The 25,483-nt window shown below is 46.4% G+C and overlaps 1 protein-coding gene across 6 annotated transcripts in view; it reads left to right on the top strand.

The window, feature by feature from the left end:
- COL27A1 (collagen type XXVII alpha 1 chain) overlaps window positions 1–25,483 on the top strand; it is a 182,150-nt gene that overhangs the window by 63,427 nt on the left and 93,240 nt on the right. For all 6 annotated transcript variants that reach the window (XM_088065669.1, XM_088065670.1, XM_088065668.1 and 3 more), the window contains exons 5-9: window positions 4,970–5,023; window positions 12,771–12,824; window positions 17,797–17,850; window positions 19,721–19,774; window positions 24,599–24,643. In XM_088065669.1, the coding sequence (XP_087921795.1) occupies window positions 4,970–5,023; window positions 12,771–12,824; window positions 17,797–17,850; window positions 19,721–19,774; window positions 24,599–24,643 (261 nt within the window). The remainder of the gene's footprint in view (window positions 1–4,969; window positions 5,024–12,770; window positions 12,825–17,796; window positions 17,851–19,720; window positions 19,775–24,598; window positions 24,644–25,483) is intronic.

Below are 25,483 nucleotides of genomic sequence, written 5' to 3'. Positions count from 1 at the left end.
AAAGTGAGTAGTAGAGTAGGTGATCCCTCTATTCCTTCCCAGCCTTTCAGGCTGCCTTCCAAGGTCTGGGATTGCTCCAGCGTCCAAAGCACCCCCTGCAGAGCCTGTTCCTGAAATTTCTCCATAGAAAAGTGGCTTCCATCAAGCTGGAACATTCATATTTTGTTATGTATTGTGCTGCTTCTCTGTGAGGAACCCAGTTGTGGACAAGGACCTTTGTGTGATAGGTATCACACAGACCCAGAGCAAACATCTGTGCCTAGCGAGGAAATCGTGTTATAAGGCTGGCTCTCCACCAGCAGCTCAGCTCCTGCCAGAATTATGAGGGCTTTTTGTTTTTAGACTGGTTGAAACCCAGACGTGTCCAAATTTTAATACGATAAGCTTGCCTTGGAGAAGAAAGTAGCCAAAGTGCTGGGGGCTTTTTCCCCCCTAAAATTCTAGCTTTGTTTTAGGCAGGCTTTGAAGCCATGCAGTGCCTGGCAATGATGGGAAGGTGACGAGAGGTTGGGCAGGCTGTTGAAGATGAGGGTTTTTTCTCCTTCTATTCTCCCAAGCAGGGAATTTTGAATTCCAGTGCTGTCCCTGTAGCTGTTCAGCCCTTCCTTGCTGGTGCTTCCCAGATATATAAGGCTAAAAGGGTAGATTTGTGGCAGTGGCCATTTTTCCTGTAGGAATATTCCTTTTCTTCTTGGAAGAAAACAGTTCAGGTCCTTTATCTGCAGGGGGAATGTCACTCACTGCTCAGAACTTGGTGCCAATGTGGGGAGAAGCTTTTGATGTGTTTTCTGAACACCTTTTTAAGTTGACTTTTACCAGAGGCATTAGCACCTGAGAAAGAATAATGTTCTCTCTTCTGTCCTCAGTCCTAGCAGTGTTTTGCACTCTGAAATACTTTTCTGGGACACAGGAGAACTGTGCCACTAGTGGCTGGGCAGAAATACCTTGGGAAGGCCCTAAAGTAGGTATGTCCATCTGTCAATATGCACTAGAATATCAGTTTAATAATTTCCTGGGAAGTCTCAGCTCTTTGCTGCCAGGCTGAGTACTCACCCCTGGGGAAACAATTACAGGAATCCTTTGCTATCTGACCAAGTTGATTCAGGAGTCATTTCCCAATTTCCAGCACCAGTTCTTGTACTCAGTGCGTTTTAATTCAAGTCTTCCACAGCAGGTTTGGCCTTGCTGAGTTTGGAGCTCAGAAGGCACCTTGCTCCCTGCAGCACTGCTGTGGGCAGAGGAAGCAGTGTGAGGGGGGTCACAGTGTGGGAGAGGCGGAGGTATAAATTAGCAGCAAGAGGAAATGGCAAGATTCCCCATATCCTCAGGCTCCGATGTATTTTCCTTTCAGACAAGTTCGTTTGATTTTCCATTTGCAATTTGAAGCTCAGAGAGCTGAGATTAAAAAAAAAAAAAAAAAAAAAAAAGTCCCTTTTGCACCAGAAAGTTTCCCAGCAGCAGCTTAGAATAAATCCTGTAATCATCTGGCGGGATCGGTCATCATTGCTAATGCTACCGTGGGAAACTGAGAAGGGTTAAACTTTATTGTGGCTGCCACGAGCTGCTTCAGGAGCTGCTCGGGCTGGTTAACAGCTCAGCTGTTTGGCTTCAGAAGAGAGAGTATCTGCTGCTGCTGAGTTTCTCCTTGATCTGTGATCTTGCTTTGTGTGATAACAGGGTGGGTGTTCTCTGCCATCAGTTTGCGGGAGCGGGCGAGGAGCCAGAGAGACAAAGAGACAAGAGCCGAGGTGCCAGGAGCAGTCGCTCGCCACAGGAGGCCTCAGCTTTGCTGTCCCTGCAATGGGAGGGCAGGGGCACAGCACTGCTGTCCTCATCCCTGCCAGCAGCAGGAAATCTTCCTGCCCCTTGGAGCACTCCCCTCTGCTCCTGATGGAATTCCCCAGGGCTGCCCTGAAGGGACAGAGGAGAGGTCGCTGGAGGCTGTGTGGCCTGAGCTGGGGGTGGCGGTGTCTCTGGTGAGGGCAGGGGCTGTGTGAGGTCGCTGGAGGCTGTGTGGCCTGAGCTGGGGGTGGAGGTGTCTCTGGTGAGGGCAGGGGCTGTGTGGGCACCTCGCTGACAGACATCTCCTGCTCTCCCTGTGGAACCCTGTGCTGGAGCAGGACTGCATCCATCATTTGTGAGCAGCTGGGCCCCGATCCAGGCCCATTCTCCTCTGCCTCTCCAGATGCACATTTTCCCCAAGTGTATCTCAGCATTGCTCTCCCCAGGCAAAGCCACTTGTGGATGTGGGGCTCTTCCCTGAGAACGTGGGCTGGGTGATGCTGAGGCAGAGGGGAAATGAGTCACTGGGAAGGCACAGTCCATGTCCCATCCAACCCAGCTACCAAGGAACTGGGAAAGGGGAGAAGTACAAAGTGGCCTCACGCTGTGTCACTTCTCACTGTGTCCATCCACTGCCCCAGCCCTCTTCCACCTTGGCTTCAAATTTAGAAGTGGTCACATACTTACCTTCTGCAGTTCATTAGTGGCTGGCACCTTTTAGCCAGTCATCCCACTGTCACCTTACCCTCTTACTCCCCAAGAAAGGCAAAAATAAGTCTGAAGGGATGACAAATCCAAGCACAGTGGCGGGGCCTCCTGAATTGTGCACTGCTCTGTGCTTTTCCAGCTAGAAGCCTTTCTCTCAACTCTGTATTCCCACTCCAGTGCTGGTATTAACTCTCTCCTTATTTTTGTGTTAGCTTCAGTCTGTTCTGAGCAGCACACATTTTTGGAGAAGGTTTTTGCTCAAGTGGCCAAGTACAATTGCAGCCGCTGTTAGCAGGAAGGTGGAAAAGGTCACCTCAATTCTGGTACACGGAGAACACCGTGCTCAGACAGTTGCATCTCCTCTTTTACTTCTTCTAAGGGTGTAAATGGGGATGGGTTTTGGTGGAGGAGAGATTAAGGACTTGGATTAATCTCTGATAAACCCTATTAAAACCATTGCTGCCTCAGTTGCACTGGATTTGTGGTTTGATAGTCATCGTCCCAACTAAGGGCAGGGGGATATTTTTAATAAAAGCTGGGATTCTGGAGCACAATTATACACGAGGCTTTAAAAACCCCTACAATTACGTGTCTCTTTGCACAGCTGTATAATTACATTATGCATGGGGCCCTGAGCTGGCACAATGGCAGGTTAAAACACTGGGATATTGCTAAAATGGGGGTCAGCTGTATCAATGAGGGTTGTTAATACAAAGAGCAGTAATACTGTGTTAGCCAGCAGTAAGCAGCTGGCAGAGGGGTCAGATGAAGTGTCCCGCGCTATGGAGACTGGACATCTCCGGGGCAGGCAGGGCTGGGCAGCAGCAGTGGCTCATATGGTGACAGAAGTCCATCCCTGTGTGTCACAGGGAGGGACATTAGCTCTTCTGTGCTGTGTAGGTTCTATTAAAACAGGCCTTTTCTTGTTATATTTACCATTTTGTTGTTGTGCTGATAAATTAATAGGGCAGAGGACTCTGGTCTTTGCTTATGCCTTCCTTGACTTTTTTTTCTACTGTGCCAAGTTTGGCTCTTAAAATAAATCACTTTTATACAATTTAATGTGCAGCTTTAGGTGAGGGTTGGTGTAAAATATCAGGGGAGTATTTATCCATCAGTTACCTGTATGGTTCAGGCAAGCTTTCTCTTTCTAAAATCTCTTCCTGAGAAAAAAGAATGAGATTTAGGGTAGGGATCTCCTGGGTTGATTTTTTTTCTTACTGAATCATGCCCTTGATGACTCCTGGGAGCTGCAGTAGACATCATGAGATTTTTTTGCTCCTGCTGATGGGCAGTAGCAGCCTGAGCAGCTCTGAGCAGCAGGACCAGCCTGGCGGTGGCTTCGTGCAGGGAGGAGATCCCACAGGGATGGATGGCCCAGTGGGAAGGGAGCAAGGCCAGGATGTGGCCATGGGGCTCATCCTGCATCTGCTCCATGCACCGCACCTTCATCCCTGTGGAATGTTGCTCCTGGACCTGCTGTCCCACCCGCCATGGAGTCGAAGAGCTCAGGCTGCCTTCCAAAGAGCCTTCAGCCAGCTGCTCTGGATGTGTCTCTCCACTGAATGCAGTGGAAACTTGTCTTTTGTAGCAAGCTACCAGAATATAAATCCTCTGGGAGACGCTTTAATTAACAGTTATTCTTGTCAGACATGTTTGGCTTGGGGAAAAAGAAGTTTTGAGGAGTTACTAGGAGTTGCAGATGGCTCTTCAGAAATCTGAATTCTCCAGCCCATTGAAAAAAAAAGAATAAATAGATGAACAAATTCAAAGGAGTTCAAACCTCATTGGTTAAGTATTTTTTCCTAACCTGTTTCAGATCAGTGCACAGCTGGGCTCCTAATATCTCCACTTTGTTCCTACCTCTTCCAAGAGCCCCCACTTCTCTGACATGTATTACTCGACCTTTCCTTTGCTACAGAACCATATTTAAGAATTTCCAGCATTGACACCAATTTTATTACATTTCATAACTTGCTGCTCTAAAATATGAAGTGCCTGGGTTACACATAATCACAGATTATGTTGTAACTCATGTAGGAACCTCCAATACCAAGAGCTGCACGTGTCCAGCTGATAGAGATTAGAACACATAGAGTGCTTCCCTTGCCAAGGTGCTAACACAGAGCAGGAAAACCCAAAGCTGGGAGAGTTGTGTTACCCCTGTGATCCAGCACAGGCCCAGGAGAGGGGAAGCACGAGACACAGCTGTGATCCTGGGAATGCAGGCTGCAGCAGAAAGATGGGGATGCTCTGTCTCTACTCCGTGGAAATACGCGTTCCTGCAGATGTTTTTGTGTGTGGCTTTTTATCCCTTTTTAGTAATAGCATAAGTTGAAGGGAGATTTTGGCTGTGGTGCTGTGATTAGTCCTTCTCCCCATGTCTTCTCTGAATGATTGTGTTATGGGTCTCTGTGAAGCACTGATGAGCACTATCCTGTTACAGAACCATCACTAACACCTGTTTTTGTTTTTCTAGGGCCCACCAGGTCTGCCAGGCTTACCAGGACCCCCTGGCAAGAGAGGTTCTCGAGTAAGTGCTTTAAAAACTTCCATCCATTTGTATTTGTATTTGAATTTGAATTTGCCTGTCCTGTGGTTCCAAGGGCTGTTGTAGTTCCTGTGGCTGAGTAATGGTTTCTTCAGGCCCCTCTCTGTTGAGATCTGGTCTCCTTTTCTCTCATACCCTGTTGGAGGTTTTCAGGAGGCCACACTGGTGATTTGCAGCCTCCCTGAGCTAAGGTTTGTCATTGGCAAGGGCTGGGGATGGATGTTTCCAAATGGCTGTCAGAAGAATGAGATCTGTCTGTCTCGTTTTGTTTCCAGTATCTGTTCCTTCTTGCAAACCCACTGCTGAATATTAGCTTTGGCTGCTTTTTGTACTCCCCTTCGCTCTCCCCAGCTTGACAAATTGTTTAGTTCAAGGTTCTTAATCAGTGTGACCATGGTCCAGGACCAAGGACACAACACACACAGAGATGAGGTTTTTTGTTCCCCAGACTGAGACCTGCTCTCTGACTCCTTATCAAGCTTTAAAGCAGAATGCCTTATCTGCTCAGGAATTTGCAATGGCTCTCACAGAACTTCTTCCTCCCCAAATGAAATTCTGATGCAGATCTTTGAACACTGAGTGCTGTACTGAGGAAACATCTGGAGCTGAGTGCTGCAGCTAGCTGTGAGAAAAGCCTTCTGCGCTGGCCTAGCTCTCCCAGGGCTGGGCAGTGTGCCTGACCTGGATACAGCGAAGTGCTGGCACTGTTCTCCTGGCAGCACACTGCTCTTTTCCTGGGAGCACACTGCTCTTTTCCAGTGCTGTCCTACAGGGTACAGCCATGGAGCCCCTTCCCTCAGCCCTGCACTGGTGTGGGCTGGGAATCCAAAGGTGTGAGCCTCTGAGGCTGGAAGAAGGGAATATTTGGATCTGTGATCCAGGCAGCATCCTGGCCTGGCAGCAGAGGGAGATTTCCTCACACATACTTGGCTAAAACTCAACCCCCGTGTAATGTCTTTAAAGAACAAGCAAGAGGCTGAGAGCTAGGAGGCTCGGCATTCCCCCAGGACACTTGTTACACTCCTGTGAGATCTCACAGTAACCAGCAAAAATAAACTCAGCTCCTTTCTCCAACAGGAAAATGCAGGTCTGCAGCACCCCTGGAGCCTGGGCCTGTGTGAACAGCCCTGAAAGCTGATTTGGGCTGTAAGTGAGCGGGGTTAGGCAGCACCAGGCTCTTGTTTATGGATGGGACAAACTGTTCCATTTTAGAGAAGTTTTTAGTGAAGCATCAGCCCTGATATCTTCTGTCACAAGTGCCCAAGCAGCTCCCACATCAGTAGATTGCCCGGAGCTGCCATTTCTTGGCATCTCCATTAAAGCTGGAAATTGGTTCCTACCCCAGCTCATTGCTTTTGAGGGGTGTTTGGTGTTACTTCTGGCAATCCTGTGGTTTGCAAACTAAACTCCAGGTCTGGAGTCCCCAGCTGCATCCCCTGCCTGCTGTATGAGTGGCCAAATTTCAGCTCTACATCCCCATTCCACCTGAGTTTCTTCTGAAGGAAATATCATCATGGAAGCTGTGTCACAGTTGTCTGTTATTGCCCAGCTGTGGCATGCTCCATCCTATATTTAAGATGCTCCTCTGAAAGACAATAAGAAACAGAAGGTTTCTGAGCTCAGTCCCTGCCAGAGGTGCTGAGAATTGGTACAGGAAAGAGTTCCCAGTTAGGAAGTGCTCAGCACAGCTGAGCCTGGCTTGGCTCAGACCTCTACAAAGAGGCTGTGCTAATTTTGGGAGGGGGCAGAAGGGTCACTCTATGAATGTCTGGCCTGGAGCACTGGAGACAGGACTTCTCTGTGCCTAAATTGTTTTGACTTTGGGATGTGTTTCTTCTGGTAATTTTTTCTTGTGTCTCTTTGGGGTTTAGGGATTTCATTGGAAAGTGGAGCTGCCAGGAACTAAGACAGGCTTAGGGGAATTCTTGCATCTTTTGCTTTTGCTGTGCTTGAAAAACTTAAAAATAAATGTGCAAGATTTCAGGGGTCATGTTCTACCTCTCCTAACCTGATCCTCCAAAAAAGCAGCTGCAGAGTTCTTGCACCAGCCCATGGATAAGCCATGAGGTGTCCCATCAGGCTACAGCCCAAGTTTGGAGCTCCAGAGGAGAGGTGGGCATTGCAGGCAACTTTGCAGTGCTGGATGCAGAGGAAAGGAAGGGTCTTTTTGTCACCAGTGCAATTTATGCATGAAATTAATTGCCCTTGTTGTAACTTGTGTAATATTAATGCTTATAACAGTTGCCTGACACATTTGAAAATCCAGTAGCAGCATTTGATTTGTGCCTTTCTGTAGCTGTGAAGTTGCCTCATGTTGATGTGTAGTGCAGAATTTCCACCCCATATTGTCTCCTCCCTTTGTTCCTCCCATATTGGTCAGGATGAAAATAAAATCTCTGATCAGCCTTTGCCTTGAGAGTGAGACTGTGGTGGGTGAGAGTTTGTAAGAAAATCTGGCTGTTCCCATGGATCTGGTTTTCAGCAGATGAGTATCACCAGACCTGCCTGTGTAGTCTGAGGGTGGCTCTTCCATGTAGGCAATGCCACCTGCTTTGCAAAAACACATCCCAGACTCTGTAACAGCATGGGAGAGGCTCTGATTAGGACATATCTCAATATTCAAGAGCAATCAGAGGCAATTCAAGGCAAGGTAGCAGTGTGGATAGTGTGGTAGTCTTGTTGAAAATAACAATTTCTCCATTTTTAAAAGCCAGTCCCCATTCCAGGAGCATGGAATTTGTTGTACACCCTATCACTCCAGCAGCAGGGGCCAACTGAGACAGATTCAGGCTATTCCTGTGCTCTGCTCTCTGCAGCTATGAAAGCAAATTTTCATAACAAGTGAAAACTGGGTGTTTCTTCTTCTCATTATTTCCTGAGGGACTGCAAGAGAAATGAGTTTAAAATTGCAATAGGAATGGCTAATAACACTATCTCAGGAGCTCTCCAATCTCTAGAGATATTGCTGTAGATGGAAGGGTTTCTCTGTCCATATCGTTAGGATGGTTTTCAACTTTCATGTCTGCATTAAAGAATTTGAGACATAAGAAGAGGTTTGTCCACACAGTTTGTTCTTACATAAATGTGCTGTGTGCCTGAACAAGTGTCTGTGTAAGATCTAAGGGAGTGGCTAGCAAGGAAGGATCTCCCTAGCTTTATATGATGTGAAATGGCAGGCAGGTCACGGGATGGCTTTTCCGTGGTGCAAAGTGTGAGTGGTGGCACTGGGGGTGCACAGGGTGACACCCCCAGTTCTGTGCAAGCCGTGTGTGTTGAGCTTTTCTTTCTGACCTTTGCATTTCTTCAAGCATCAGGGTCTCCCAGGGAGGCAGAGGCTGGGATTTGCTCTCAGGGATGTGCCAACAAGCTCTACAAGGAGCTGTCAACAAAGGGCTCTCACTGGAGCAATAATTCCTTCACCACTGTAGCTCGTTCCTGCCTCAGCCCAGGCTCTGTGAGCTTCACCCAGTGCTGTCTGCATGAAGGGCTTTGGACAGCACATCTGCAGCCACCACCAATTGTGGCTCATTCCCCATGTGTAGTTTGACCAGCAAAGTACCCACAGCTTGTGCAGGGCTGCAGAAAAGTGCTGTGAGGAGTGACACTTGGTCTTAAACTCTGCCTTCCAGATGAGGCTGTGCAAATCCAGTCACCTGTTTTGCCTCTGCATGAAGGAAACAGCAAGTCTCAGGTACATGCCAGACAGGAGTCCAGTTCATGGGATGGTTTTGGGTTGAAAGGGACCTTAAAACTCATCTTGTTCCAAACTGACACCATGGCCAGGGAACCTTCCACTAGACCAGGCTGCTCCAAGCCCTGAACAACCTGGCCTTGGTTGTTTGCTCAGCCCTCAGGACAGCAAGAAAAGAGCAACAGCCAAATTTTCCAAAACACTGAAATAATTGAGGAAGCCAGGTCCCACTGGAAGTCACTCCTCTGGCAGGTGAGCAGACACAGCTACAAGAAGTATTTCATCCACAGAACTTGTCAGAGGCAGGATCAGCAATAACAAGCCTGACATGCTGGAATTGCTCTTGGTTTATTTAAACTCTGAGACACCAAGGGGGAAATCCAAATGGATGGGTGAAGGGAATACACATGTGCACTCCCTGATGCTCCAGGATGCACTTGCCATCCTCCTGTGAACCACAGCAGCTTGAAAGACTGGGAGGTCCCAGTGTAACATGTCCCTGTTACATTTGGCCTGTGGTTGGAAAAAATCTCCCTTTCCTTCAAAATGCAGGGCTTCCCTCCTGAAACAAGCAGCTCAGTCAGCTGTGGAGATTCCCCAGTATCCTCATGCCATTAGGAAGATTTTCCAATTTCTGAAAAGTGTTTAAAGAAACAGTTTGTTTGGCTTCACTTCAAATATTTAGCTCTTTTTCAGCAAGCCAGAGGTCACAGTGGGATCTGTAGGTCAAAAGCAGAAAAAGTTGCTTTACTCAGTGAAACCCCAAGACATAATGAGTTTCAAATGAGCGGTCATTCCTCTGACTGGAGCTCTCTAGCATTTAGCAGGAGCTGGGAGGATTTTTTTTCCCCTTCACTGTGAATGCTAGAGGGTTGTGGAGGGAAAATGCACAGTTATACTTTTGTTAATCTTTGTGGGCTGTGAACCACCAGGCATAAAAGCGCTTCTGTGAGCAGGGTCCCATCTCCAGGCATCCCCAAGCTGAACTGGGTGGCTCAGTGTCCTCCTCAAGTAGCATCTTTCATGCAGAAGGCATTCCAGGGAGAGGGGAAACCCCTCCTCACTTGGAGAACACATTCAGGGATTGTTCTGTCTCCGTGCCATGGGGCAGCCTCAGGCTGCTGCTGTCCCATGGTAAAATTTTCCATGGGGTTTCTGGTACAAGGCTTGGAAGGTTTCAGAGATGCAAGTCTGCCTGCTGCTAGATTGGATTGCTCCAGCAGATATAGGAAGCAAAAAGGTGGGGAAATGAGCACCAGAGCAAATAGTGACACATGCACTGGGATTTTTTTCATTTAGTGGTCTCAGCATTGTCCTACCCTGGGTGTAGATAAGAGGAGCAAAACCAATGTATTGATGATAAATATATTTGGGAGAATCCAAATTTCTAGGTGGGAGTGGTAAATTGAATTAATCCAATATAGCAATTAGCTGTTGCTGACAGCTCCTGAGGCAGCTGCTATCCTGTGCTTTTTGTTACTCAGCCCATCTAACTGTACCACACAGCATCGTCCTCCTCTGCCAAGAATGTGGGTGGAATCCCAGATTCAGGACTCACCATGTTGGAACACATCAGGATCAATTAATTATTTTTTACAATTTTTTGGACTGCTGGCAGACTACACCCTTTTCTCTCCATGGTTGCCAGAGCAGTTTCAGATGTCTAACACAAGCCCCAGAACTGGTCACAGCAGTTTCCTTCATGCCAGACTGGACTTCCCACTATCATTTCATCACCAGGATAAGACCACATTGGTCTTCAGGGACAGGATGAGTCTCTGACCCTCCTTTGCCAGGATTACACTGGATGCACTTTGTCAGACTCATTGAACTCGGTGGTGAAGACTCTTTTTTATCTCAAGAGTCTCTGTTTTCATAATCACACTTTTAATCACTAGAAACTGTGACTGGATTCTTCCTCCCTTCTCCCCTCTGTCTGGTTAAAGCTTTTTAGGATTTTGTTGCTGTGCTTGGGTTTACTCTGGAAGAACCTGCACCAGATTTTGCTGGGTGTGTGATTAGTCTTTTATCCAGGGCTCTGGATTGGCAGCTGAGCTTCCCACGTTCCAGATTTCCTCCGGGAAACCATCACTTTCATCTGGGAGTCACCCCACACCGAGCTGCTCCCTCCAGCCTGACACTGCTGTAAGCCTGCCCTGGGCTGTGGTGGAGCACAAACTTCAAATGACTGCACTGCTGTGGGCTTTGGGCCAAGCTGCCTCACTCCAAAGTTGAATTACAGCTGAATTCCCTCCTCAAATCCAGCAGCAGGCTGGATTTATGAACCCTGTTCAGAGCTACCTCGATTATTGCTTATGTGTAAAAGCTTTTTAGGAACTCATCTTTTATAGAGACTTTGCTGGCCTGATTTGTGTCACTTATTATTCATTTTCCTACATATCTGAGACTTGAAAGACTTGGGCTGAAGCATTTTTGCCACCACAGACTTATTGAATTACCTTAAGCAGCACATTCAGTCTCTGTTTCAGTGTTCCACCCAAAAAGGTGGACAGGTTTTGCTGGGAAGATGAATTTTGCTCAGTGTCCAGGTGCTCTGGCTACAGCAGCTGTATGGGTTTTCAAGTGAGGAGATGATACTCAAGCACCTTAATTTTAATTAAAGCTCTTTCAGTTTCACTGGAAATTCACAGACAGGCCAAACAGGAGAATATCAGGTGAAAATTTTGAAGGAAATTAAGAATGGGGCAATAAATGTATTTGGGTTCAGGCTGAAAATTTGGAATGAGTTTAAGAATGGGATGTTAATTTAGGTAAAATCTGCCATTTGAAAAGTTCAGTCTCAATATTTTAATTAAGCAGCCTCTTGCAGAAGAGCAGCATGTTGCAAAATATCACTGAGCATTCAGCAACTGTCTGTACCACAAGATGCAATTAAAAAAGGCATTATTTTCTATTAAAATGCAGTAAAAATAAAACTGAATAGAGATCAGTGCAGTGATATTCTCTAGGAAGACAGCAAGGGCACTGAACTTGGTTGGCAGTGGCATGTTGAACTGCAGTGATTTTCCTCGGAAATCAGACCCTGAAGATTTTGGCCCCAAAATGCTCATTGGAAATCCTACAGCTTGCTGAGTGTTTTTTTATCCCCTTGCCTGTACTCCCCTAACCTGAGGGTACATAAAGACCTCCTCGTGATAGTGTAGAGCTCTCACACGTTCTTGGCAGAATTCTTGAGTTGAATTTTCAGGTTGTTTCATCTCCCAGGAACGTGTTCAAGAGGACTTAGAATTGTTATTACTCTGCCTGAAAGGTTAGAAGATCTTCTGTGCTGTGTATAATCCAGGCATAAACTATTCTTAGCTGCTTATTCCAGATAACTCCTTAAATAGTCTTTGGAAAATATGCAGGGTGCTTTTAAAATATGATGTAAAATGAGATACTGGTGTATGTGATTTGAGGTAGATACTCTGACAGTGTCACTGTCTTGTGAGAACTAAGGAAAAAAAAAGATTTAACTATGTGAAATATGGATTTAAAGGGTTTACAGGGACTTACTGCTATTCCTACTGTTTTGCTGTCTGATTATCCATTTTCTTTCTAACCTCTAAAGGCAAAAATCCGGTTGGCTTGTAGGGAAAATGACTTGACCCCAAAGAACTGAACAATTTTCCTTTAGTAATTACTTCTGTTCTCTTCAATTCTAAGCAAAAAAAAAAAAAGTAGTTAACACCCCCGCACACTTCCGCTCCCCTCTGCCTGCTACCATCCCCTTCTGCTGGAGCTTGGACTCCCCTGACCTGTGGAATGTTTGGTTTACCCAAATTATCTCAGTGTCATGACATGTCCTGTGGTGACAGACACACATCCCCTTCCCCAGAGGCCGGTGGGAACCCACAGCTGAGTTTCCCTCCATGGGTGCCAGGAGAGTCCCGGTGCCACCATCCCCTGCCAGGGCACCCCAGGGCTCTGGGGCTAAAGTCTGGCACAGCCAAGCCAGAGGCTTTTGGCTGCTCCAGGATTCATGCAGATTCCCCCCATCTCCTTCTGACTCTTTTTTGTGTTTGTTGTGTGTTTTAGGGTCCTCCAGGTCCCCATGGAAACCCTGGCTCACCTGGCCCCCCAGGACTGAAAGTAAGTATTAGCTGGTGCGAGGAGCTTTCACCTCCCCATCCCACAGGACATCCTGGGGGAAGGACAGATTCCTTTCCTCCTGCTCTGGACAAAAAGACAGTAGCTGAAGCCATCTCTCCCTGCCTCCTGCTCTCACAGGGGTTCTCCAGCAGCACAGCTGAGGCCTTTTCCTGTGCCAGACCCTGCTCTGTGCCTCCATCCTTGCTTCTCCTGAATTTCAGACTGCCAAATGAGGATCCTGCTTAAGCTATGCCTGTGCCAGGGCACAAACTGCTATGCTAAGGGCAGTGGAGTCCTTCCTCCAGAGCTCCACATGCTCTGAATTTCTTTGCTTTCTCATTTCCCTCCTCTGGATTTTGCAGCTTGCTCCTCTCCCTTTGTGTCTGGGTAGTGGCAGGAGTGCCTGGCAGCACCCAGCATCTTCCTCTGCTTTCCTGCTCCTGAAACTCCTTCCTCTGTCTTTCCCTCTCCAGAGTTTCTTGAAACTCTGAGCTCCATCAGTCCTCCCAAACCGATCTCATGGCTTCCTCCTAGATGCCCTCACCTCTCCCAGGAGGGCTCACAGACCTCCTGCAGTGCCAGGGGCTCTGTGTTTTGTCCTTTTCTCCTGCACACTCATTCCCTCCTGGGGCACAGCGAGGTGGGAGTCACCCCCTGCAGCTGGACCCTCTCCCTTTTCCTGGGATTGAGCACAGATGTGGCTCTGGAGGGGTCCTAACCCAGTGTGCAGCAAAACACTTCCAAAAGGTGTTTTAATCCCCAGCTCAGTCTGTGTATAAGGCTTTGTGTTACCTAAAGACTTCAGTTCCTGGAAAACTGGTTTGGATTGCTTTGGTATGATTGTTTACAAAGGAATAGGTTTATATTTTATAACATCTGTGTTGGACTAAAGAACAACAGAGTTTGGAAAGGCAATACTTAGCAGAGATTTTTCAGTACCAGGGACGCTCAGCCAAACAGAGAAAGGTGAGAGCAACAGTTCTGTCTTTTCATGATCTCATCAGTAGGCAGAGATGTTATGAGCACTATTGATGCTCTGGGAAAAAGATTCTGGAAACTTGGCATGCTGCCTCTACGTGATTAAAAATTAGGCACTGGAGACATGCTGGTGAACAGCAGCTGGTTTAAATTCCACATATGGCCTGAAAAGTGAGCCTGTAAAAGTTCTACATCTTAGTGCTCTGCATTTATTCTCCATCAATGACTTCCAGATCACACTTGTTGAGTTTTATAAGTCAAATCAAACTTCTTTTATCTAACTTCCAGGCCTGAAAATCCAGCCTGGTCCAAGCTGTAGAGTCAAACTATGATTCTATGTTACAGGATCTTTTTAAAACACTTTCAGTCTAATGACTTGTTAGAAATCATCATTTGGCTATAAAGCTACATTCAGTTGGTCACCTTATAAAAATTAAGTCTTACTATAAGCATTTTTCCTCCATCTCAGTGCAGTCTGGCAGCAGGAAGTCTCAGTGGATGGAGAGCTGTAAGTCTGCAGCAGAAAACTGGTGTCATCAGGATCTGTGATATATTTTAATTTTGTCCAGCCACCATTTGCAGCATTGGTCTGTTCACGGTGCTTTGTCAAAGGAAATATTAGGTTTGCAATGGGATGTGAGAGCTGGAGCTCAGCCCAGGCCACGGGGAAGGTTCACCTCTAGCAGGGAGAGCCTGGTGAGCTGTGGTGACATCATCTCTGCCTCAGAAATGCTCTTTGGAAGGTGTGGATCAGATGCCAGAGTTTTGACTCCCCTCCTTCCCTTCAATTCTCTGGTGCTACAGCGGTCCCAGAAAATGGACTTTGCCCCCAAAAGTGGTTTTCACCCCCTTGTGTTTTAACTGCCTGTAAAACTTCACCTGGGAACGGATGCCTTCATCATAAGATCACCAAAGAATGGTTTGGGTTGGAACCTGAAATATCATCTCACTCCAGCCCCCTGCCATGAGTAGGGACAGCCCAGGTCACTCAGAGCTCCATCCAACCTGGCCTTGGACACTTTCAGAGGTGGGAATCTTCTTAACAGACCCAGCACATGGCAGAAATTAAGGATTTTTGAAAGCTCAGCCTCCACAACAGGGCAAAGCAGCTCCAAGTGGAGCTTCTCTTGCTGAGAGCCATCAAGTGGCTGCTGGGCTTGGTCTGCCTTAGACAGCAGTTAATGCCACAGAAAAAAAACAAGCAATCTAAGAAAGGAAATTGAAGTTTCCAGATAGATACAGCCTGGAAACCATGACTAACACCAAGTCATTGTCATTTAAGAGGGGACCCAGGAGCATAATTTTTATCAGCTGAATGTAATTTTTATCAGCTGAACCAGAGCCCTTGTAAGGTTGGGCAGCCCTGTGCAAGGGCTGTGCTGTGGCACTGCAGGCTCTGGGTGTTTCTCTGTCTCTCCTGCCTGGCTGTAGTGTTTTAGCTGTGTTTCTGCATTTCACAGTCAACCCTGTGCAGAGCCCACTTTATTCTCACCACTGGAGCTGAGCACTTGTAATTCCCTGGACTTAGGAAGCTGATCTTTTGCACAGAGCTGTTTGTAGCTCTTGAGCCAAAATCCTGCTGATCTGCTTGGGCATGGTTCCACTGACTCCAGTGGCATTACACCTGCTTGTCCCACCTGGGGATTTGGCCTGTGGTGCTTAGCTCAGCAATTCATGATGTGAAATTTCTTAAAGGGGGATTCTTGATGCTTTCTGCATTCTGCCTGTTGTCCTTGGCAGCTGTAAAATTGCATCTGGTTGGCAGAGACTGATTATTGCAGATAACCTCTGCAGCAGCTGTAGCCACAGGCTGGGCTGGGGTCCTGACTGGGTCTGTCACCTGAAAGCTGCAGGGGGACAGGAGGGAGTTTTTGCTAACCACTGGATGTAGCTCTCAGGATGCCCTAAAAGCATTTGAGATGGGGAAGATGGTCAGACAAGGTGTGTTTTCAAAAGCCATTGCAAGAGTTGGGTTTGCATCTCTCACCTGGAGGCTTTTGGCATCAGGTGTTAGGATGATTTGATGCTCTGGATAAATCTCTTCTTAAAGCACTTGAAAAATATTGAATTTTCATTTTAGTGAATGATTTTTCTCTCCAAGCTAGCTCATCAGTTTGGCTCACTGATGTTTAAAATAGTATTAGTGGGGTTGCAAAACTGAGATGTTTAAATTTCACAGCTCTAGACATCTCCCAGGTAGGAAAAAATCCCAGAAGAAAACAGTTTCTTCCTTTACAAGAGGAAGAAGTGTTCTCAGTAAGTTAGGAGGAGAAAGAGAGAAGCTTGTGAGAAAGGTGCTCTCGCTTGATTATGGACAAGACTTAGGTTAATTCCCCTGTTGCTGTGTAAGAAGACTAAAGCAATTAATCCAAAATTTCAGCCCTCACATCCAGCTGGTCCCATTGCTTGATCTTGGGGACATCTGATCCTGCTTGTGGCTGAGTTCTCCACCTGTGTGATGGTCTCAGCAGTGCTGAACACAGAACCAGTGCAAAGCAGATATTTGGCTAATGTGATCTGCAGCTTCCCAGGAGAAAACACAAGTTCTTTTCCACGTCTCAAAGTCATTGCATGGAGCACATGGGAAGAATCAGGGAAAGTGGTGGGTGTTTACCTGCTGAAGCAAATTAATTTTGCAGAGTAGAAATGAACACCCAGGGCTGCTCTAATCTGTTCCCAGCAGTGGCAGCACCCACTGACTGTTCTGAGGCTCAAGGAGTGGGAGAATTGCCCTGATAACAGCTGCATGCAAAGCAAGATTATCTGCATGACTTCATTTACTGTTTGGAAAGCCGGCAGCCTTCATTCAGAATTTGTGCAGATACATCTGCCTTGGATCAGCAGTGCTCCCTACAGTCCAGAGCCAAGCAGTCTCACTCCTGAGTCTCACAGCTTGCAGTGGATGCTGGAGGAGGAGGAGAATGGGGGATTACACCCAGTGCAAGGTGGGAAATACACGTGGAATGTACTGTGTAGAAAAGCAGCTCAGCTGGCTGTGACCAGAGCTCTGTGCTACTCATGAGAAATGCCAGTTAATAACCAGTATTGCTCTTTTCTGGGTCTCCCCTTCCCTCCAAGACATTAATTAAGGTTCCCAGCTGTCCCGTGCTGATGTGGCACGCAGAGGTTGTGGCTTGTTTATGATTCATGGGGTGTTAAATAGTGACTGATCCTGGGAGATACCCATCTTGGCTGTGCCAGAAGAGATGTGTGCTAAGCTTTATCTCTCCCCTACCCAAAGAAGCTGGCACACTTCAGTCTCTTCTAGATTTTTCTACTTGCATCTCTCCCTGTTAGGTCCTCACATTGCCTTTCCACCTCTTGAGAATCTGAAGTGGGATTTCCAAAGGAATCTGCTGGAATTAGATGATCAAATGCTGCTGAGATTCCAGCCTGTGTTTGTCAGAAGATCACAGCCTCAAACAGTAATTTCCCTCATCACGGTTGTTAAGGAGGAAAATAAGGAATACTGCCACTTAAGGTCAAGTGTGCCGCTCTCTGCCAGCCTGGGAGCCTCACAATTGCTCTGCCTGTTGGGGGTGTCTAATTAGTACAACTTTCTCTGTGGTCTCATCTGTTCCTCACAGTTAAAAAAGCAACAGCATCTAGTGAATTGTCGAGAAGGATGGTTCAGCCCCAGTAATAGGCTTGGTAATTATTTTTGTGATGGTAGTTGTAGACAAGGAAGGAATCGCAGCTGTCTGGTCTAATAAGTATCAAAAGTCCTGACATTGCTTTCTTCCAGTCATCCTTTCTTTAGCCAATTGAATACTGTCAACTACTATTTAAAACTCAACTCTTAAGCAGCAGCAATCACTCACCAAATCCACCCCCAGCAAAACAGCTATTCCAGGCCACTTTAATACATTTGTGATGTCAGGGAAGACTGGGATAAAACAAAATGTTTTTCTAATTTGGAGGCTTGGTGAAAGCAGAACCACATCTGTGGGCTGGGCCCTTGGATTATGTCACTAATGCAAGTTTTTCATTTCAGGGTCAGAAGGGTGATCCTGGGCTGTCACCAGGAAAAGCTCGCAATGGGCAGAAGGTGAGATGTCACCCCGAGGCCATGGTGGGCTTTTAGAAGTGTGCACACACACAGGGGTCTGTACTGCAGCCACAAGCATCCCAGCTGCTCAAGTAGACTTAGGACTGAGAAATAAGGCTTAGATCTTGGATTCAGGACTGAAGAGAGGGAGCTGTCAGTGATCATAGTGCACTGGGGTGCCACCTGCCATGGTGGTGTTGTCTGAGTGTTTCTCCAGTTTATCCACAATCTGCAGCCCAGCTGAAGTCCCTGCTGCCACAGGCACGTGGCTGCTTCAGCCAAGTGTTTCAAGTGGCACATCTGAGGTACATCCACACTCTGGGCATGCAGCTGCAGCAAGAGGCAATCCCAGTGTAAGGAAGAAAAACCTTGGAGGCCAAGGAAAGGATGTTCTTGCCGAGGAGCTGAGGAACAGGGGTTTGCCTCCTGCTGCAGCCCCATCAGGGTAGAATTTCTTGGTGGAGACGTATGAGATCTCACTGAGGGGCTTCCACCAAGGGCTGCTCAAACCAACACGAAGCACCCAGCTGGGAAGGAAAGCTGCTTTCTGGGTCTAGCAGTTTTTAGGATCAGAGTTCTGCTAATTCCTTTCAATAAGTTACAACTCCCATTTTTGCTGTTTCGCCCCTGGGTGATTTTTACTGAGGCAACAAGCCCTCACAGAATTCTAGAAATGAGCAGTAGGGCAATCAGGGCTCCACATCATCTACCCCAGTTAGCTCTTTCAGTGATGCCTGCACAATCCTTGGAAACTCGTGGCCAGGGCAGAAGCCTGGTTCTCTTCCTCTCACCACAAACCTTGCTATAAATGCACAGCTCATAGAAAGCACCAGCCATAAGGAGCTTGGGCCCTTCATTTGACACCAGATGCCTCCATGAAGGCGATGCTAGAAAACATTCAGAAGGCTTGGCCTGAAATAAGGCTTTAACTTAACACCATGAGATGTCTTTTGAAATTTCTGGTAGTGCATCATGTGGAAATCATCCACATTTAGGGTCTGGAACGCTTTTCTTGAAGACAATGTTGGTGTAAAAAAGGGAGAGATCCAGATCACCTTTAGCTTGTGTTAACAAGGCTTTATTCCTGATAGCAGTCAGAATAAGGAGTTTCCAGCAGGAGTTTGGAGTGATGCCTAATTTTCAAGCTAGATACTGGAAATTTGTTGGATTTCAGTAAGAAGGCACTCCAGGGTTTTTTGATCCAGATCAGAGGAGGCCAAGTGGGCTCACACAGGCGGGTTGGGTGTTGGAGAGGTCTCACAGCAATGCGCTCATCCGTTCTGAGATGGTTTGGGTTTGCCAGCTGGGATGTGATGCAATCCCTTTTCAGAAGTACAGACCACTGAACAAACCCTCCCACAGCAGCCTGCAAAGGTTCAATCCATGTCAGACGGGCAGGTTAAATAATTGCAGCACCAGCACCATCCGAACGGGAGCCATGGGCTGAGCCAGGCCAGTAGCAGAGTGTGAGAGCAAATCACAGGATTTGGCAGGAGGTACCTGTTGTTCTTATTGCATTTAAAGTCTAAAATTTCCTTGCCTTGGCGATTTCAATGCCTATTGAAAGGCGAATGAAGCATGTGACTGAATGAGATCATTGAGGGGAAAAAAAGCGCATTCATTCTGCTTGCGAAAAGCTGGACTCCAGCAGCAGCTGCCATTAATTAACTGGGGTTATTATTTATATGAGCCAGTTAATAGAGATGTTGTTTAAATCTACTCTTCTTATCCAGTCAGGTTTTGAGGAGTTGTGATTAGAACCAGAAATATCAGTAGCTGGGGGCTGGTGTCAGCAAAATAATTGCGGTAACTGTAGTAGGCACAGGGAAAATGTTGCTGAAAACTAATTGGACTTGCTTCCTTCCTACAGGGAGACGTGGGCTTACCTGGTTTAACTGGGTTCCCTGGACCACCTGGTAGAAAGGTAAGAGTGTTCTTTTTTAGTGAATTAGATCAGTAATTTTATTTTAAAATTTTCTTCTTTAACTCTGCCTGAAAGATTTTATTAAAGTCCCAGTATGCATCCAAGGAGCCTTATGCCTGTTTAGCAGGTGTAAAACCTAGGGAGATAGGCTGAAACAACTGCCTAAAAACTATGTAAAAGTACAAAATGAAATTCTGGGTACAGAATTCTGTTCCTTCTTTGTATTCTGTATCTCTCTGCACCCTGACACTCAGCAAGCCCAATTTAGGCCTGGTACAGCCAGTGCATTATTTAAAGGGATCTCCAAACAACAGCAATACTCAAAAGATGGATTCAGAAAAGTACTAGCATTCCAAGGAAACCACAACTGTTATCCTGGTAAAGCACATTTCAAAAACGTACCTGTGTGCCTTCCCTCTTTATTTTGCTTGTCAGCACTGGTCAGGTTTTCCTTTATTTGCTTCCATATTTGTGCTTCAACACCATTAACATCACAAACAACACAATTTATGCCTAGAAAAGGGTATGTAAGGATAGAACACCAGATGCATCCCTGTTTTCCTGAGGCAGTAGGGTGTGTGTCTCTATCCATGCATTCAAGCCTGCACAGCAGTACCTCAGCCATCCACACCTGTAGCTCAGGTCTTCCATAGATCAAGGATATTTCAGCTCAGTCTTCCATGATTGGTAGGTTGGTTTCTTTCTTTGGAAGCAGGGCCTGTGGCAGGGAGCTGTTTGAGTGGGGCTCAGTGGCCATGACTCCCCTTCTGAGCAAGCCAATATTGCCACAGCTAAATGGAACAGTTAAAACTGGCATCTTGTTTCAATCACTTCATCAGTCAATGGGCCATTGACCATACACTACTCCTCAGGTCAATGAGCTGCACACAAACACCTCCTTGGGTATGTTTTAAGACTCCAAGGAGAGAAAGAAGGTGTGGAGGAGGCTGGAAGGAACCCTCCCTCTCCACGATTAGTTGTTGTACGCTTTATACTAGAACCAAATTGCCAAGAGGAGGGCTGAGTTTATTTTTCTCCTCCAAGGCTGGTCACGCTTGGGGTGCCGTGTGGAGTAGGAGCAATTGAGTGATTAATTACGGATCTTTTGCTGTCACAAACAAGTTCTAACTAATAGGGTGCAAAGAATACCATTTTCCTGGTATAACAGCTCATAAAACGAAACCTTGTGGTTACGATCAGCAAAATGCAATGTCAGGAGTGCAAGCACTCATAGTGGAAAAAGCAGAAAAGGAATAGGAGATTGAACAAACATTCCCAAGTCCAGCACATGGCCTTCACATCTGATCTTAGCTCCCACAGGACAGGGTAAAGGCAGGGGTATGCTTCTGTTTCTTCAAGTAATGAGCAAGTTGGATGTTGAAACTTTTCCTTTGGTGCAGCTTAAAAACACCTCCCAGTAGCACTAGTCTGGCAGTGGGTTTGGTGTAACCTGGCTTTTATTAGCATCTTGCATTAAGAAAAATTTACAGCTGTTGGAGAAATGTTTGGGAAAAAAAATTCTTTTTTTTTTTTTTTAATCTGGGTTCCCTGCTGGCATTCTCCCACTGAAAATACACTGGTGCTTGGCTACTGGAAAACAGCAGCACCTTGGAAATGGACATCCCTCTTCTCACTCCATGGAGGCGCTGCAAAGAGGGCTCTCAGGGCTTTGATCAGAGAACACCATGTAGAAACCTTCAAATGGGCAAAATATTTCACCAGGAGAAGCAAAATGCTTTTCCACTAAATGAAACCACATCTCAGCAGCGTGAGCTGGAGCCACAAGCAGCAGCATGTGGTTTTGGATAGTGTGGCTCACTCCTCAGTGCCTGCCTTGGGAATGCTGACAGATTGGGCTTGCAGGACTGGACAGGCTGATCTCACAGCACCCTTGAAGTCATTGTAGCTCCACACACCTACGAGTACATGAAACTTCCTTAGAAGCAGCAGGTGTATTTCTCATCCTCCTCAGAGCAAATGGTGCTTTTGCAGACCAGGAAGGGTGGCAGGATGTTCTCTCTGGTGCCTGTGAGGTATCTGTGGGCTTTGGCTATTGGTTTGGGGCTGCAGACCACAGCTGCCTTGGAGATAGATCTCAGCAGAGCAGCATCATTGCTCCAGAGGAGAAAACAGCAGTGAGAGAGGCAAAGCTTCATTAGAGTCAGAGAGCAAAGACAGAGCTGGGAAGTGGTCACTGCTTCAAAACATCCTGAATGCAGGTCTCATTCCCTGGCCCCTTTATTCTTCACATTTCCTACCAAAGTGCAGGATGATCCCTTTAGCTAGGAGAGAGTAGATTATAAATATCATCACAGATGAGTAAATTCTTCACTGGACTGCAATTTCCTTTCTAAATCACAGCCCTTTGTGTGGAGTGCCCTGTAATCATCAGGAAGTGTTCAGATAAAAGAGCAAATGGAGTTGTTTTCATACCCTCTGCCCTGTCATTTTAGTGCTATTTGAAGAGGATTTTAGCAGGTAAATACTTTCACACTGCAGCCCGCTTTAACATACAGAAGCTTTTTTCGTTTTCCCTTATTGCAATTCACCTGAGGCAGAAATAACTGGGGTATATTGTGAAGAAATACGTTTGAAACTCTCCTGAGCCCAGAATATGTAGTGAGGAGGATATTTAATGTAACAGAACAGTAGCAGGATGTCTTCATATTTAACCTAAGTGCCATTCACTTACCACTACAGAACTGGTGCAGAATTTAGTTCAGGATGTGCTTTGAGCATCTCAAGGGACCATCATGCCATCACCTACTTTGGGTGGACATTACAGGCTCAAAACACCCATCCTGCAGAAACCCAGCCTGGAGCAGAATGGGTCAGAGCAGCCAAGCCAGGCACATATTTCTTATCAGTGGAAAAGACAGATATTTCTAAGCTTGGTGCTCCAGTTGCCTAGAGACAAGATAGCTCCTGCTCCAGACTGGAAGAACTGGGCAGAGGTCCCAGGAGAAAACCCCATGGAAATCTAAATTCCAGGGAATGACTGGGGATGCTGAACCCAGGGATGTTTCTGTTGGCAGCTCTCACCTTCAGGCCAGACACCCAACCAGGGTGGAGCATCCTCCCTCCTTTCTGCTGAGCCTCTGTCAGGGAGCCAGGGAGAGGATGAGCAGGAGAGCATTTGATGGGGCAGATTCCTGGAGAGGGGCAGGGAATGCTCTGTGCTGGTCCTGCTCCAGTGAGGAGCCTCTGACTGAAATGCTCTCAACAGCATTTGGAAAAAGGACTCTCGAGGCGGTTCAAACACAGATCTTTCAGGTCAGCCTGGTCAGAAGGTGCAGCTCTGTCCAGAGCCATGGTATATCAGCAAAACCAAGCAGGACAGAACTGGGAGAAGGGAATCAACATCCTTCCAGGCCAGACTGTCTGAAATAACAAGGCAGGAGGAATGCAAAGGGGAGCAGGTAGTGGCCAGGACGGCTGAGAGCGTTGCACACCCTGCCAGCAAAGGCTCAGGCTGCAGGTCTGGAATAACCTGTGGGAAGAATAAAAAAGCTGTTAATCAGAGGTGTGGATCTGGGAGCAGAAACAGTCCTGGGTTCGTGTGGTGAGTGGAGCCAAAGGCCAAGGGCTCAGTCACCCTGTGACTGGTGATGACTTTCAGAGCAGGGACACTCCCTGAGGGGCTCACACACAGGTGAGATGAGCTGCAGCCCTGGCCAGGACAAGGGTGAGTAGCAGGGACTGAGCTACAAGTAGTTGTAACCTACTCTTGAAAGCAATTTGTTATTTCTCTAGTATTTGTGCAAGGATTGTTCCATGTTCATTTTTTTCTCTCCCATTTGTTTCAAGTTAAATTTTCTGCTTTTTTTTTTTTTTTTTTTTTTTTTTAATCTTGCTGACAGCCCATCTAAACAGTCATCTGTTTAAACTGTATTTAATCTCCTGATCTGCTTCTCTTGATGGAAGTTTGTTTTAAACAGCTGAACCAGGATAATAAAGAGGGAAAAAATCTGATGTGTCCATCACATACAGAATTCACTCTGTTTGAAGGGAAAACTCTATGTAAATCCAGGAGAAAGCAAACTCCCTTAAAAGACACACAGTGCCCAGTCTGCAGTCAAACAGCCTGCCCTTGTCCTGCTTCAGTGTCTACAACCCCCAAAAATGCAGAATACTGACAAACTGAAGCAGGATTATGAAAGACCTGTGAGAATGATTTGAAGCCTGAAACCCTTGCCAGTAAGCAAGGTGGATTAAGGAACTCATTCTAATTAATTCAGCAGCGAGGGCAGGTTGAGAGGCAGCTCGCTTACAATTTTTAGTAGCTTCATAATGAAAGACTCTGGATCTTGTAATAATTAGATTAGAAAAGCTGGAAGCTAGACAAGTTCAAGGTAGAAAAATTGGAGTTTCCTGTGACAGTACATGCTTGTTTTGGTGTTTCCTGTGGCATTTCAAACTCTAAAGCAAAAGTAAGAGCTCTGAAACACAAGTGGCTCATGTTGCTGTAGTCCAAAGCCAATATTTCATTCTGTGGGTCTGTGGTTTCCTGAGGATTAAGGGCAGCCCTGCTCAAGGTGTAGATTACGAATAGATCTGAGTGTGGAGATCACTCCAAATGTGTTCATGGAGCAATTCCTTCTGGAGTATGTACCACCCCAGACCACAGCAGGGCACATCAGCTGTTTGTGTGGTGCAAACACAAAGCAGCTTGATAAAAGTTGTCGTGGTTGTGTAATGCTGTCTAAAATCCTGCTTCTCCCCAGAACTTTATTTCTACCTGCAAAGAGAAATAAAAACCAAACTCTGATTTTTTTACTGTATTTTTGTTTCTTAGTATTCATCTCTTCCATCCTATTTTGACAGGGATATAAAGGCTACCCTGGACCACTGGGTCACCCTGGAGACCAGGTGAGTTTTCCCACTTCCCAACAGGGGAGCTTTAAGGAGGGATGGATTTTCTGGCTGTGATGCTGGTTTGGCTCTGGTGCAGCCTGCTTGGTGTGGACAGCCAGGTCCTTCCAGGGCAGGTGGGCACGCATGGGGAGCTGGCTACACACACACTGGGATCTGTGCACACACACTGGGATCTGTGCACACACACAGGACCCACCATCAATGGCATGGCGGGAGGAGATTGCCTTGGAGTTTCTAAATTTAATTTCTAATTTTTACTGCTCAGCCACACTAAGTTTACTTGGGGGAAGAAAAACCAGCTTGTCATCCTCCCCTTTATTTGTCTTTTTACATTAATTTCACCTGGACTTTAGTAACCACACTGTGTTGAGTATATGTGATTCACTTCCCAAAGCCCATTCACCCCTCCCCTTTCTCCCCCTTCACTATTTGGTTAAGTTTGATGTTTGCAATGCAGTAAAAAAAAAAAAGAAAAGAAAAAAAAGGCAATGAATAGCAGGCCCTGTTAGCAATGATGTTAAAGGATATTATACATGAATCCATTTAGTTTTGAAGAATTTTGGCAGTGCTTTCCCACCAGCAAAACGGTTCCATATGCCAGATATAGATGCAGCCTTACACCTTCTCTTAGTGTCCTTGTTCCAGATTCTCTGCTGCTTTTCCCCAAATGAAGGGAGAAGGAGAAACAGCAGCACTTGCTCAGTGCATGGACCTGTTGACTTGGCTTCAGTGTGTCTTCTCCCCTTGTTAATTTACTTCATTATCTACTCTTACTATTGTTTTCCTCTCTATAAATGTTAATCAGGTTAATAAATTCCACAATCATTCAGATAA

This window comes from Pseudopodoces humilis, chromosome 22 (genome assembly GCF_049639895.1).
Source record: "Pseudopodoces humilis isolate 2021_Gansu_Grassland_sample_001 chromosome 22, ASM4963989v1, whole genome shotgun sequence".
Lineage (NCBI taxonomy): Eukaryota > Metazoa > Chordata > Aves > Passeriformes > Paridae > Pseudopodoces > Pseudopodoces humilis.
Note: the sequence above shows the minus strand (reverse complement) of the source record. Positions and strands in the feature narration are given on the sequence as shown.